Consider the following 14,436-nt stretch of genomic DNA (forward strand, 5'->3'; position numbering starts at 1 on the left):
GTATGTTGGAACATTCTGTGCTACGCACAGACTCGCACGAGCCGTTTTGACGGGTTTCGATGCTACCAGTTAGCTGATATTCGTGCTCCACTAATCAAGTAGAACCCAAACTTTCTCTACCGCTGGAAGGAATTTTCCAGAAGTGCAGTGAAATGAAATCTGATTTTGTCGCGAATGGTGTCATCAATCTATTGCAGTTTGATGAAGCACCACAACTGGGTTTCGCTAGAATTGTTGCATTAATATGCTCAAGTCGCTAACCATTCTGACAGAATTTTTCTATAGATGAGACGAGATTTCGAATCAAGCCAGGAATTTTTTTGGAGGAATTGATCATTTCAGAAAATTTGAACTCGAAAAAATGGGTTTCACAAACAAGCGTAACAGAAGACAGTACAAGAAAAACAATTTTAATACATTTTTTCTACAAGATAACGCTGCCGTGCAGAAATCTCGGAAGCGGTCTCTTCCGAAAAAAGGAGTAAGGTTTAACTATTATCCAACTTATATACGCTCTAAACCCTGTGTCAAATTTTTCGTTTTGTTAGGCAGCGATTTCGCAAACGGGCTTTTTTGTAGGGAAAATTGGAAACATGCAGAGAATTGGACTACAAAGTTGATAGAAAATTGCTTGAAAATTTTCAAACAGGATCCCTGAGCATCAAAATGCGTTACTAGATATTAATTTCTAATCAAACCTTATTTTGTGGTGCTCGGATACAGTTTTTTGTTGTTGTGAACATACCTTTTGTAACTGACTAGTGAGCTGATATTGGCTTTCTCTTGATACTTACGGCCCTAACAAAAGTGTTGGTATTCGGTTTCACGTTTTTATAGCTGAAGCAAGTTTTTTTATTGGTTGAGTTTTGACTTCTTGTTTTTGAACCTTAGACTTTAATCTTAGCCTAGTTTCTAATGCACAGTATAAGGAGATCCTTCTAATATACACGATTGGAAGGTCATGTTGAGAAATTTTGTTCCCATTACAGTCATTCCTCCTTACGCAAAAAACTGCCTACACTCCACGACCCCCACCACCACCAACACCACCACTACACACACTACTCCCCCTTCTCAGCAACGAACGACCACCTTAACCCCACCCTCCGATATACATCCCCCTTACCTCGTCTCACCAGCTACCCCTCTTCTACTCCATCCACCAAACAGAACCTTCTATGCTCCCACTCCCGCCAACCTCTCCCGCCCTCAAGAAAACACCCCTACCCTTAAAATTGTGTGCATCCCAAACTCTTTCTGTAATTCTTTACGCAATCTTTAATATTGGTAGTTTTCATCTCAGTTGTTACGGTCTCAAAGTTTATTCTTTTTTACTTTCTCTGAGTTGTTTCTTGTATTCTACTGGCTAAGTTTTTTTTTTACCTGAGGCATTTTTTTCATTACTTGAAATTTAGTCTCTGTTTTGAAACATTGATTTCTATTTTAGAATCCTGTTGCTGTTTTCGCACCTTTACTATCGCACCCTTCTATGTCACATTAATTTAAAAATTGTGTCCTTCGTTAAAACATTTTGTAGTTTTACTAGGTAAATATTTTTTATAGTTATCATTGTGTAAGGTAAGTTTTTAATACGCAACCAATCGAATGATTTCTGGTATTTTATCTGCTATATTTTTGTCAATATTTTTGTTGAGTGTATACATTTGACGTCAGACTCACTTCAAATCTGGTTTTCGTTAATAAGTTCATGCAATTTTTTGTGAATAGTTGGCATGATTTCGATTGCATTGCTTGCGTGACCTCATTTTCATTCTTAGTGGAGCGAGTTTTGGTTCATTTTCGCGATTTGGTTAAGTTTCTCATGTGACTTACCTCTGTCAAAAATTACTTTCCTCATATTCAAAATGACTTTTTCTACTTTTTAATGAAATGAGGTCAATCGAGTTAACAACCCATAAGTTAACAGTGTTTTCTATATCAAATTATGAGATCTTATCATTCAGTTAGAAAACGGGAGTTCGAATCGCACCCTGGTCGGATGTTTTTGCACCCATTAACAAAATGTCGTTCCCGCTTATCGTTCGAGAGAAATTTGTCCGACCTTAGTCGGTTTGTTTCTCAACTGTTTTCTGAAATAGCTGTTTTTTGATGCATTTGCATCTTTTGCTATGATTAGGACTGGCAATTTTTAGCAGCCCTTTTGTCAACCTGTCAGCTATGGTGCTTAAATATAGTTTGGTTGCCAATGAGTGGAGTTTTTTAGGATATTTTGGAGCTTGCTTGAGCGAATTCCATGAATTTGGGTTTTGCTTTATATTTTTCCCAGCAATGTGTTTGTCTCTTGTTTTCAGATATGTTAATAGATGGAGATGGTGGCGGAAGCGAAAGTCTATTTCTATTTTAGAATCCTGTTGCTGTTTTCGCACCTTTACTATCGCACCCTTCTATGTCACATTAATTTAAAAATTGTGTCCTTCGTTAAAACATTTTGTAGTTTTACTAGGTAAATATTTTTTATAGTTATCATTGTGTAAGGTAAGTTTTTAATACGCAACCAATCGAATGATTTCTGGTATTTTATCTGCTATATTTTTGTCAATATTTTTGTTGAGTGTATACATTTGACGTCAGACTCACTTCAAATCTGGTTTTCGTTAATAAGTTCATGCAATTTTTTGTGAATAGTTGGCATGATTTCGATTGCATTGCTTGCGTGACCTCATTTTCATTCTTAGTGGAGCGAGTTTTGGTTCATTTTCGCGATTTGGTTAAGTTTCTCATGTGACTTACCTCTGTCAAAAATTACTTTCCTCATATTCAAAATGACTTTTTCTACTTTTTAATGAAATGAGGTCAATCGAGTTAACAACCCATAAGTTAACAGTGTTTTCTATATCAAATTATGAGATCTTATCATTCAGTTAGAAAACGGGAGTTCGAATCGCACCCTGGTCGGATGTTTTTGCACCCATTAACAAAATGTCGTTCCCGCTTATCGTTCGAGAGAAATTTGTCCGACCTTAGTCGGTTTGTTTCTCAACTGTTTTCTGAAATAGCTGTTTTTTGATGCATTTGCATCTTTTGCTATCTATGATTAGGACTGGCAATTTTTAGCAGCCCTTTTGTCAACCTGTCAGCTATGGTGCTTAAATATAGTTTGGTTGCCAATGAGTGGAGTTTTTTAGGATATTTTGGAGCTTGCTTGAGCGAATTCCATGAATTTGGGTTTTGCTTTATATTTTTCCCAGCAATGTGTTTGTCTCTTGTTTTCAGATATGTTAATAGATGGAGGTGGTGGCGGAAGCGAAAGTCTGGACTCGTCAGGCCTGGAGCTTCTCTCTGACTCGGAGCTAGACCGGGACCACGTGGGTTGGGGATCTAACCAAGCTGATGAATGGTCAGAATTCTTCTTTAATAGCCGCAAAGCGTAGACGAGGCTCTTATTTGCCTTCTCTTGGTTTTTTACTATCCGAAGAATTTGAATTGTATTGGGGCGCTGTCTTCTTTTTCAAGATTTGTTCACACACTTTCATGATTTTTTGAAGGCAAAGTGAAGTGATGATTTTGGTAACGCGCCGAAACAGGAGTTGGAGCGGAAAATTGAGTGATTTTGGGGCGTAACATTTTTGGCTCTATTTTTAAAGCAGAGTGAGAAAACGGAGTTTGAGCGAAAATTCGCTTTCTCACATGCTGTTGACATGCGGCAATTTGGATTCGATTTTTACAGTTCTTCCGATTTTTTGATCGTTTTTTCTAACTGGTTTTTCTAATCAATTCATAGCCCATTCCAGATCTTGTTTTTTGTTTAGTTAATGAAAATCCTTAGAATTGTTTCCGGACTTTACCGGCTGGTTTTTTTACCCGAAGAGGAGTTGTATTGATGTTTTTTCAAATCTGTCCAGGTGTAACATTTTTGGCATAACATTTTTGGCTCTATTTATTTGGCGTAACATTTTTGGCTCTATTTTTAAAGCAGAGTGAGAAAACGGAGTTTGAGCGAAAATTCGCTTTCTCACATGCTGTTCACATGCGGCAATTTGGATTCGATTTTTACAGTTCTTCCGATTTTTTGATCGTTTTTTCTAACTGGTTTTTCTAATCAATTCATAGCCCATTCCAGATCTTGTTTTTTGTTTAGTTAATGAAAATCCTTAGAATTGTTTCCGGACTTTACCGGCTGGTTTTTTTACCCGAAGAGGAGTTGTATTGATGTTTTTTCAAATCTGTCCAGGTGTTCAGAAACAGGATGTAAAAGTCATTACCGCATGTGCAAAGAATGGAGAGAGGACAGAAAGGTGTGCATACCAGCTTTCGAAAGAGCGAAATAAGTACATGTGAAATAAAATTAGAAGATTTTTTGATTACGTGCGGCTTTTTCGAGGCAGTTTGATTTGTTATTACAAGTTTTTGGGTTAAAGTGGCTTTTTCAAAGCATCATAAACAACTGTACGTTTGGGACTATTTTTGACATGTATATAATATCTCAATTATATATTTTGCGACTTCGCCGCTTTAGACGATTTTTTCACCGGTTGTTGTACTCTTTTTCATGTTTTTAGTGAGCGGGTTGTTTTTTCTTAATGCAAATGGATTTTAAGTTATTTTTTATGGCCTTTTCTTTTCGTTAATATCAATTTAAACTTGTTCAAGTAGAAGAAAGTAGGCAAAATTTGAACAATTGTTTTGCTCAAATTTTCTTTTTTTTGCTTAATTGTTCCGTTCTTCTGACTTTGGATTTTAAGATCTCGTCCTTTAATTCTCTTCTGTTTTCTCGTTTCTTCTCCTCTTCGAGATGAACATTTTTTGTAAGTTTTCTCATCACTTCATATGTATTTTTTGAACAGATTTAAGTCATTGTTGGAAAGAATGCTTTTGGAGTTGCAACTTATGAAAAGTTTTCTTTTCTTTTGCTTTTTTTGCTTTTTTCCCGGATAATTTTGCTTTTCCCTGATAATTTGTTTCCTCAATTTGATGTTTTATATTGATCGGTATAATAAAGTTTTCAGTTTCGTCATTAGTGATTAGCTAGTGTTTGTATCTTATATTTAATTCGGTCGGTTCCGGTTTCTTCCATCTATGTAAATTCGTTGTCAAGATTTTTGTTACGACCCTATGATGTCACAATCACTTCAATTCTGCTTTTTGTTCATTCTTTCTTGCACTTTCAACTGAATTGCGTATGTGACATTGTTTTTCACTCTCAGTGGAGCGAGTTTTCTGTTCATTCACGTGATTACGTTTTTGGTTACACTTAACCTGCCACACTGTCAAATTTTCTGATACTGCAATTAATTTTCACTTAATTTAAAGAGATGAGGTCAATTGAATGTGTTTCACTCTTATTGAAAGTTATTTGAGAGCTGCTCTTAAAAGTTATACAGGTTCTTAAGCAAAAGATAACATCATAGCTTTTGATAAAAAAGTTTCTTTTCTGGTCGGTTTCTTTTTATCTTTTTGAGAATGCAGTTCTACAAAGCTATGTGGCTATTTCGTGGCAATCTGCCGTTTCTGTTGCTGTTTTTGAAAGTAGATATTTAAAGAGGTGGAAATTAATACGATAAGTATTTTGATGTCCGACAAAGAGTGGAGAGACGAGAGTGGTTATTTTGTTCATACCAGCTTTTGAAAGAGCCAAGAAAGTACATGCAAAATAAAATTGACGAAAAAATTTTTTTTGCGTGATGTTTAAACAACTGCACGCAAACAAAAAGCATCATAAACAACTGTACATCATAAACAACTGTCTAAGCATCATAAACAACTACGGTTGGGAGCATTTTTGACATGTCTATTATATCTCAATTATATATTTAGTGACTTCGCCGCTTTAGACGATTTTTTTCACAGGTTGTTGTACCTTCGTTCCGTTTTTCTGACTTTAAGAGTATTTTTTGTGAAAAATCTTGAAAGTTTTGATAGCACATTTTTATAATATAAATCAATCAATTCTGCAGTTTTTGTTATTTTTACTTATTGCTCATGTTTTAAATCTTTTCCATTGGGTTTTTTGTCGTGTGGTAGCTCAGTCATTTAGCAGGAACTATTTTCCGAGTTGTGTTTAGAACAGTTATTCAGTTATTAGGACTATTTAATGTTTAGAGTTTATTAATTAAAAAATTTTATTGGATTTTAAGATCTCGTCCTTCCCATCACTTGATATGTATTTGTTGAACAGTATTAAGTAATTGTTTTAAAGAATGCTTTTCAAGTCTCAACTTATGAAAAGTTTTTAAGAAAAACAATTTTGCTTTTTCCCTGATAATTTGTTTCCTCAGTTTGTTGTTTCAATTTGATTGGTATAATGTAGTTTTTAGTTTTATCATTTGGTGATTAGCTAGTGATCAGCTTTTATTATATTTTTACTTTGGTCGATTCCGGTGTCTTTCATCTATGTTAGTTCGTTCTCAAGATTTTTATTACGACCATATGACGTCACAATTACTTCAATTTTGCGTTTTGTTCATTATCTCATGCAATTTCAACTGAATTGAGTATGTGACGTTGTTTTCCACTCTCAGTCGAGCGAGTTTTCTGTTAATTCACGCGGTTACGTTTTTGCTTACACTTAACTTGCCACAATGTCAAATTTTCTGATACTGCAATTGGTTTTTCTTCACTTAATTTGAAGAGATAAGGTCAAGTGAATGCGTGTCACTTTTTTGAAGGTTGTTTGAGAGCTGCTATTAGAAGGAGCAATAAGTTATACAGATTCTTAAGCAAAAGATAACATCTTAGCTTTTAATAAAAAGTTTCTTTTCTGGTCGGTTTCTTTTTATCTTTTTGAGAATGCAGATCTACAAAGCTTTTGTGGCTTTTTTGTGGCAATCTGCCAGCTATGTTGTGTATTTTGGAAGTCGATATGTAAATATGTGAAATTTAATACGCTAAGTATGTTAATGTCGGACAAAGAGTGGAGAGACGAGAGTGGTTATTTTGTTCACACCAGTTTTTGAAAGCTAGCAAAAATGTAGGTAGTGAGAATATTCCGCTAAATAGACGAGAAACCTGAAGTAATAGACGAGAAACCTGAAGTTTAATAGACGAGAAACCTGAAGTAATAGACGATAAACCTGAAGTTAATAGACGAGAAACCTGAAGCAATAGACGAGAAACCTGAAGTAAATAGACGAGAAACCTGAAGAAATAGACGAGAAACCTGAAGTTAATAGACGAGAAACCTGAAAAAATAGACGAGAAACCTGAAGAAATAGACAAGAAACCTGAAGTAATAGACGAGAAACCTGAAGTAATAGACGAGAAACCTGAAATAATAGACGAGAAACCTGAAGTAAATAGACGAGAAACCTGAAATAATAGACGAGAAACCTGAAGTAAAATCTTTAGGGGTTCACATAGACAGCAATTTAACGTTTCAAGAGGAAGTGAAACATATCTTACGAAAAATGGCCCGAGGAATAAAAACAATTTATGCTATTAGAAAATCAATTCCACAAAAACCATTGATACTTGTCCTAAATGCCCTAGTATTAAGTCACTTGCACTACTCAGCGGTTATCATTCACGTAATCGAGCAAAATTTAATAATGTCTCTTGAGAAACAGCTTAACTGGTCATTACGAGCAACCATTTTTAGACAAAAATTTGAATCTGTTCAAGATATTAAATGCAGTCGGAATATACTACCCGTAAAACTCTTTTTAAAAACAAAAAGATTACAATACTTTTGGAAAATAAAAAAACAGTTACGACCTGCTTTTTCACCAACATCGGGACGTCCTTTAATCACCTGGAATCTTCATGAGTCTATAAGGACAAAAAAATTGTTCTGGGACCAAAAATTTTTCTCTATCAAAAGGCAAAACTCGTTTGTTAGATTAGCGATACTAGATTGGAATGAACTACCCAGCGAAATTAAAATCAAACAAGACAAAAAAAGTTTCCCCAAGCAACTTAGAACTTTCTTCTCCTCAGCTTACAAAAGGAACCCTTTTTTGTGGAAGGTTACTTGTTCAACATGGCGTGACTTTAAATTTGGAAAATGAATTAGAACTACTGTTTACTGGTTGGGTTGACTTTATAAACTTAATTAATTTTTATTTTGAGATATGCGACATAATTTGAATTTAACTCAAGTTTTCTGTTATAATATGGAAATATTAAATCCATTTAAATAATTACACTGCCGGACTAATATCAATTGTACTCGTTGATGTGGATCGGAATTCAGTGTTTTTTTTAAGTGAGCTGTTTTCTTCTGATTAATTGGGCATTTTGATAGTCCTCGCCAGATAAAGTTTCTGATTCATGTTGAGCCAAAATGAAAGCACAGATCGTCCTAGCTCCACTAGTCGGTTTTTTTGCAAGAACTTGTTAAAAAGATTGACTATCTTGCAAGAACAGCATGTGTGATCTTGCTAGATTTTGGACGAGCGAAATCTGTCAAAATTCTTGCATAACAACCGTTTAGTCGCCTGCTCTCCAACTTCGCTCGGGTGCTCTTTTTTTGCCTGATGATCACTGATAATGATTAAATTATGGGTTCGTTTATAGGCTGCTCCCGGATGCTCTGAAGCCGAGGAGTCCCGTGTCTAACCGGGAGTGCAGGGAATGGGTACAGAAACAATGTGAACAGATGGAGTTCCTCCAGTCGTGCAAGAACAACCTCATAGTGGCTGTGGACATCATCAAACAGCGAAGGGACAACAACTTTTACTCCAACTTCGAGAAACCACCCAAACATTGGAACAGCTCGTCGCTAAACAGTGTCAACGGTAAAGAGTATAATCACTATCGTGCTAGACTGGTATATACATTTAATAAGGGAGACGCCAGCCAGACCAGTAATTATAAGGGCCACGAAACGAAGTGAGCAAAGACCTTAATGGCTTGATGGCCTTTTTGGCCATCAAATTTGGCTCATTTCCAAATTGGCTCATTTTCCGAGCTAGGATGAACGAATGTGTTGTAGGTCAAAGAGTAGTAGATTGCAAACAAAATAACAGCTGTCAGATTCCACAAAATTTTCCTGCCTTTTGCAGTTCACTCAAAATTGTTTACAAGTCGTTTTTCTATATCTCAACACCCAACGTTGGGGATATGCTTGATACCTTCACTATAATTCACTAAATGTCACGCCAAATCATTGCTCAAGAGGTCTTTTGAGTATGTCAAAAATATCACTTAAATTGAAGGTTATTCGAGGGCAGCTAATAAAAAGACCTCAAAAAGAACACTTTATTTCGAGTCAGAGATTTACAATAAAATATTATAATTCACAAGTCGGCAATGTAAATGTTAACAGATTTAGTCATTCAATAATAAATTAGAAACAATGAATTTCTTTGAAAAATGAATTCGAAGTAAATATGTTTAACGTCAACCTACCAACTATCAAAAATTGTAATTACTCTTAACGTGAAGTCACGGTAAGAGGGTAAGAGCAAGAAGTGATTTTCAACAAACAAGGATTTGATAGAAACTTGCAGCAGAAAATAACTTTTAGGCGATAAGGAAAGTTTTTTGGCCTTGTTTTTGTTTTAGCTTGATTGGCAGAGTATTACTGTTTTTGATTGCTATCCGAGTAAATGATTGTTGCTTTTTACATGAACTGAACTTATCCTTGAAAAAATAGCTTCTTTGTTCTCCTAGGTTCAAGAATTAGGGTTTAGCCATGAATTATGCCATGTTATTAGGGTTTGACCAGTTTTTAGTTAAAGGGGTCCGTAATGGTTTCTTTATTTTCCATAACTAAAGTAGTCTTTTGGTCTGAAGTAATTATCGGATGAGGTTGAGGCCCTCAACTGTGTCAAATAACGCCTTCACCATTTACGCCTGAATTATGTCGCTCTTAACGCCCAATTAAAAGCTTTTTTTGTAGAAATAAGATTTTCTTTTTTTTATGAATCGCAAGAGACGAGTTGTAGAGATCTGTTCACACATTTTCATGATTTTTGCTGTCATTTTGGAGTAGCGATTTTGATTTAGTGTTTTTGATTTTTTGGATAGGATTTTTTCTAAATGGTTTTCCCAATCCATTCATTGTTCATTCTAAGCCTAGTTTTTGGTTTGAACCAAATTTCTAATTCTCGCTAGTGGTTTTTTGTTCACAAGCGGCATTTTGACACGCACGCACTTCAGTTGAAATTGATTTTCTGTTTTTCTTGATTTTTTAATAAATGGATTTCCCAATTCTTTTATAGTCCTTTCTGGGTCTAGTTTTTTGTTTAGACAATGAAAATTTTTTTTAAATTGTGCGTCAGGGCTTGTCCTGCTATGTTTTTTAATAGCCGCACAGCGATAGCTGGGGCTATTATTGGCCTTCTCTTGTTTTTTTTTTATTTTGTCGTGATGATTTTTGTTACGACCATATGACGTCACAGCCACTTTTTGTTCATTCATTCATGCAATTTCAACTGAATTGCATGTGTGACGTCATTTTTCGCTCTTAGTGGAGCGAGTTTTTTGTTCATGCGCGTGATTAAATTTGTGTTCACACTTGACTTACCTCACTCTCAAAAGTGACTTCCTTACTTTGAAATTGACTTTTATTTACTTTAATTCAAAGAGATAAGGTCAATTGGGTGTGTGTCACTCTAAGTGAAGATTATTTGAGATCAGCTAATAGAGGCAGCAATAACTTCAGCTAATAGAGGCAGATCAAAATATAACAGATCAGCCTTCAATGAAAAGACGAATTTTTTTGGTCTGTCTTTTTGACTGTTTTTTAGGCTGCCGATCTACGAATCTATTGCGGCTATTTTCTGGCAATCTGCCAGCTATGTTTATTTCTACTCCAAATCTGCTTTTTGTTCATTCGTTCATGCAATTTCAACTGACATCATTTTTGGCTCTTAGTGGAGCGAGTTTTTTTTGTTCACTCCTGTGATTAAATTTTTAGTTACACGTGATTTACCTCACTCTCAAAAATGACTGCCTAACACTGAAACTGACTTTTTTAAGCATAGTTCAAAGATATAAGGTCAAGAGTGTATGCCACTCTAATTGAAGGTTATTTAAGAGCAGCTAATAGAAGCAGCAGTAAGTTTTACAGATTCATGATCAAAATATAACATTTCAGCATTTAATTAAAAATTTTTGTTTCAATATCTTTTTGAGACGGCAGATCTACGAAGCTATTGCGGCTATTTTCTGTTAATCTGCTAACTATGTTTAAGTATTTGTTGAACTTCACCTTGTAAACTCAAATTACAGTCAAATTAAATCTTCAAAGCTCAATTACTGTGGAAACTCGAATTGAATCACAATTCCAGACATTTAAAAATTTTCCTCTTCGGTTTTCTTTCTTGTCATTTTAGTTTTGAAATTGCAGATCTACGATACTATTGCAGCTATTTTCTGGCAATTTGTCAGCTCTGTTCTTTCTTTTGAATGTTTTATTAATTGCTCTCTGACGAAGTTGGTAGCAATTATGTTAGTCCTGTGGTTGTTAATGCGATTTTTAGCTCGACCGATTTTTACGTAAGCCCCTTGACTTTTCATCCTCAAAAACGGGATTAGCATTTAACGCCCTGAAGGCATTAAGTGCTCTTAGAGCCCTTCGGCTTATTAGACTCTAGGTACGCAATTCACCGGAACTGTTCTGGATTGATATGTGGATTGATATGGATTGATATGTGCATGTCAAATGAAATTCATGTGTGAAAGGCGGTTACTAGAGTTTGACCCCTCACTAGTTTACCGCATCCCCACTTCGCTCCTCTGCCACGTCAGGCCCCCTTCACTCCCCATCGCAATCCCCACCCCTGCACATAGTTTCATCAGTAACCCAGCGAGCTCATCCCAGCTGCGCTTACCCCATGCCCCTTCCATTAAACTAAATCTAGCCTACCTAAACTGTTGTTAGCTTCTGACGAAGCCAACCGCTTACCAGCTGTTTGAGCGCAATTGCCCGAAGTAAGTTGGTTATGTTTTGCATGGGTTGCCACCTTTAGTCCCTCATTTTCTCGATTGATGTTTTTAATAACCGCTGAGTATAGTGGGGTTCTTAACAGTCTAAACGTTTTGCAATGGGAGACTTAGTTCACTTAATAAAAAACATTTTCTGCATTTTTATTTTGAAATTTATTCTCAGTTGAGTACGAAATTATATTTGAAATTCAATAGAGTTCGTATTGTTCTCTTTTCTCTTTGGCCTTGCTAGCTTTTTTTTAATTAGAGGATCTCACGCGTTTACTGCGCGGCTGCTCTCTGGCAGTCATGCAGTGCGTTTGTTGCTTCCTTCCAATTCGAATCATTTGACGAATTTGCTTTGTTTGCACTGATTTAAACATTGTTTTTACTAATTTTCACGCTGTTCTATTTAACCTATTTTGTTTATGAGAGCGTAGATTTGGTAACGGCGAAGTCAGTTTTTTTGTCTTATTTTTTGGTTTTGGTATTAGCGTCAAAACTTCTCGAATATCCAAGTTTCTTTGATCTGTGCCAGGGTTTCAGATATTAAAGATTATTTCATTTGCTATGCTGTTTAGGACTGAACAGCACGTTCCATGCGAGCAATGCGAACGAAGCAACAACAGTGTTGAACTCAACCACGGTGAAAAATAATACATCATTTACTGTGAACAGGGAAAGTGGCAGTCGCCAAGGCAGCAACTCTAATCTGGCCGAGTCGGGATCCAGAGGAGGCTCCAATCCCAACTTGTATGGGCATTCTCTGCCGCAACCAGACATGACTGACATCACTGTGCGGATGAAGATGCAGGAAGAAGGTTTAGACTCTTTCAATATCATAATATGGCGTTGTTGATAAAAAGCCATTTGAACCAAAGTCTATAGTTCGGTACTTATACTTAAATATGTTTTGGCAATGCTAATTTCAGATAAAGGCTGGCAGGGAGTAGATCTACTGAAACTGCTTTTCGATTACTCTTATTAATAGCTGCCCCATCATCTCAGCAGGCATTTATAGCGGCCCTAATGTTTATGACTCGAGGAGCATTGATGGAGCGTCTTTTTATCGATTTTTTTTTACCGTGTATTTAAAAATTACGTTTAAAAGTCAAAGCCGCGCGTGAATTTAGTGTTTAGGTGAAACAGCTCAACAGAGAAAAGGTAGAGGTTGTTTATCATACTCCATTTTTGAGCGAGAGAGAGAGAGAGAGAGAGAGAGAGAGAGAGAGAGAGAGAGAGAGAGAGAGAAATTAGGCGTAAAAATGTTCGGAAAGCGAGCAAAGTTTTTTGATCATGTGCTGTTTCTTCGAATCACTTAGTCAGTTTTTAATTCAATTTTTCGGATGAAGTGGTTTTTCTCAGTAAATGTACATAGCCATTTTGTCAATTTAAGACCTATATTAGACTTTTAGATGCAATATTGATCTATTGTTCTGATTTCTCCACTTAAGAGACTTTTATGGTTTGGTATTTTTGAGTACTTGACGATTTCACTGTCTTGTGTTTTTTTAATTGAAATCACTCTTTAGTTTGGTATTGATGACCTTTTGATTTGATTGATGTTACTCTGAGTCTCATTTAGTCGAAGTAAATTAACTTAATTTTGTCCATTTTTGCATATTTTTTATTTATAGCCGCAAAGCAATAGCGGCTATAAACCTTCTCTTGTTTTTTTATTGCGTCGTCAAAGTTTTTGTAATGACCCGTCACAATCACTTCAAAGCTGCTTTTTGTTCATTCCTTCATGCAATTTCAAATGAATTGCGGGCGGTAACGTCTTTTTTCACTCTTAGTGGCGAGAGTTTTTCTTCATTCGCGTGATTAAGTTTACATCACTCAAAAATGACTTCCTCGCTCTGAAATTGACTTTTCTTTACTTCAATTCAAAGAGATTAGGTGAAGTGTGTGCGTGTCACTCTAATCGAAGGATATTTGAGGGCAGCTAATAGAAGCAGCAATAAGTTAAACAGATTCCCAATCAAAATATAACATCTCAGCATCTTTTTAAAAAGTTCCTTTCTTGGTCGGTTTCTTTTACTATCTTTTTGAGACTGCAGATCTACGAAGCTATCGCGGCTATTTTCTGGCGATCTACCATTTTTGATTGTACAGTCTGTCACTTCTTGTAACCTTCTGTGCACTTTCTGGATGTTTGTTCATCTTAGGGGCTTGTAACTTTTTATCACCCCAGGTGCACATGGCACGTTCTATTTCTTATATAGTAACCTGCTACAGAAGGGCACAACATAGTTTGTAAGTGGTGGATTATTAACAGTGAGGGGACAGAATAGATCCCAATTAGTTTTCAGAACTGCACAATAATGAAAAAATCTTCCAGACTTCCAAATTAAATAAAGAAAATCTTCAGATTTTAGTTTTTCTCATGCTTGTGTTTTCCAGTGCGCTTGGGTGTCGTGAGGTGTCCAATGAACAAACAGAAGCTATTTTTTCAGGTTTGTTGAGAACACCTGTTTTCACATTTTACAATTTTTAGTATAATTTTTCAATATCATAAAAAGTTGACAGAATTTTAGGTTTCGCTCTTTAGTTTTGCTGCTTCTGGGTCTTTCTCATTTTGCGAGATGTATCGTTTTATATGTTGTG

The 14,436-nt window shown here is 35.8% G+C and overlaps 1 protein-coding gene across 4 annotated transcripts in view; it reads left to right on the forward strand.

The window, feature by feature from the left end:
• The first annotated feature begins 3,213 nt into the window (after positions 1-3,213).
• Positions 3,214-14,436, forward strand: part of LOC142334769 (uncharacterized) — a 56,188-nt gene continuing 44,965 nt past the window's right edge. For all 4 annotated transcript variants that reach the window (XM_075383055.1, XM_075383057.1, XM_075383056.1 and 1 more), the window contains exons 1-3: positions 3,214-3,358; positions 8,473-8,693; positions 12,411-12,650. In XM_075383055.1, coding sequence (XP_075239170.1) covers positions 3,237-3,358; positions 8,473-8,693; positions 12,411-12,650 — 583 coding nt within the window. In that variant the 5' untranslated portion in view covers positions 3,214-3,236. The remainder of the gene's footprint in view (positions 3,359-8,472; positions 8,694-12,410; positions 12,651-14,436) is intronic.

Source organism: Convolutriloba macropyga, chromosome 2 (assembly GCF_964194025.1).
Source record: "Convolutriloba macropyga chromosome 2, txConMacr16.3, whole genome shotgun sequence".
Classification (NCBI taxonomy): Eukaryota; Metazoa; Xenacoelomorpha; order Acoela; family Convolutidae; genus Convolutriloba; species Convolutriloba macropyga.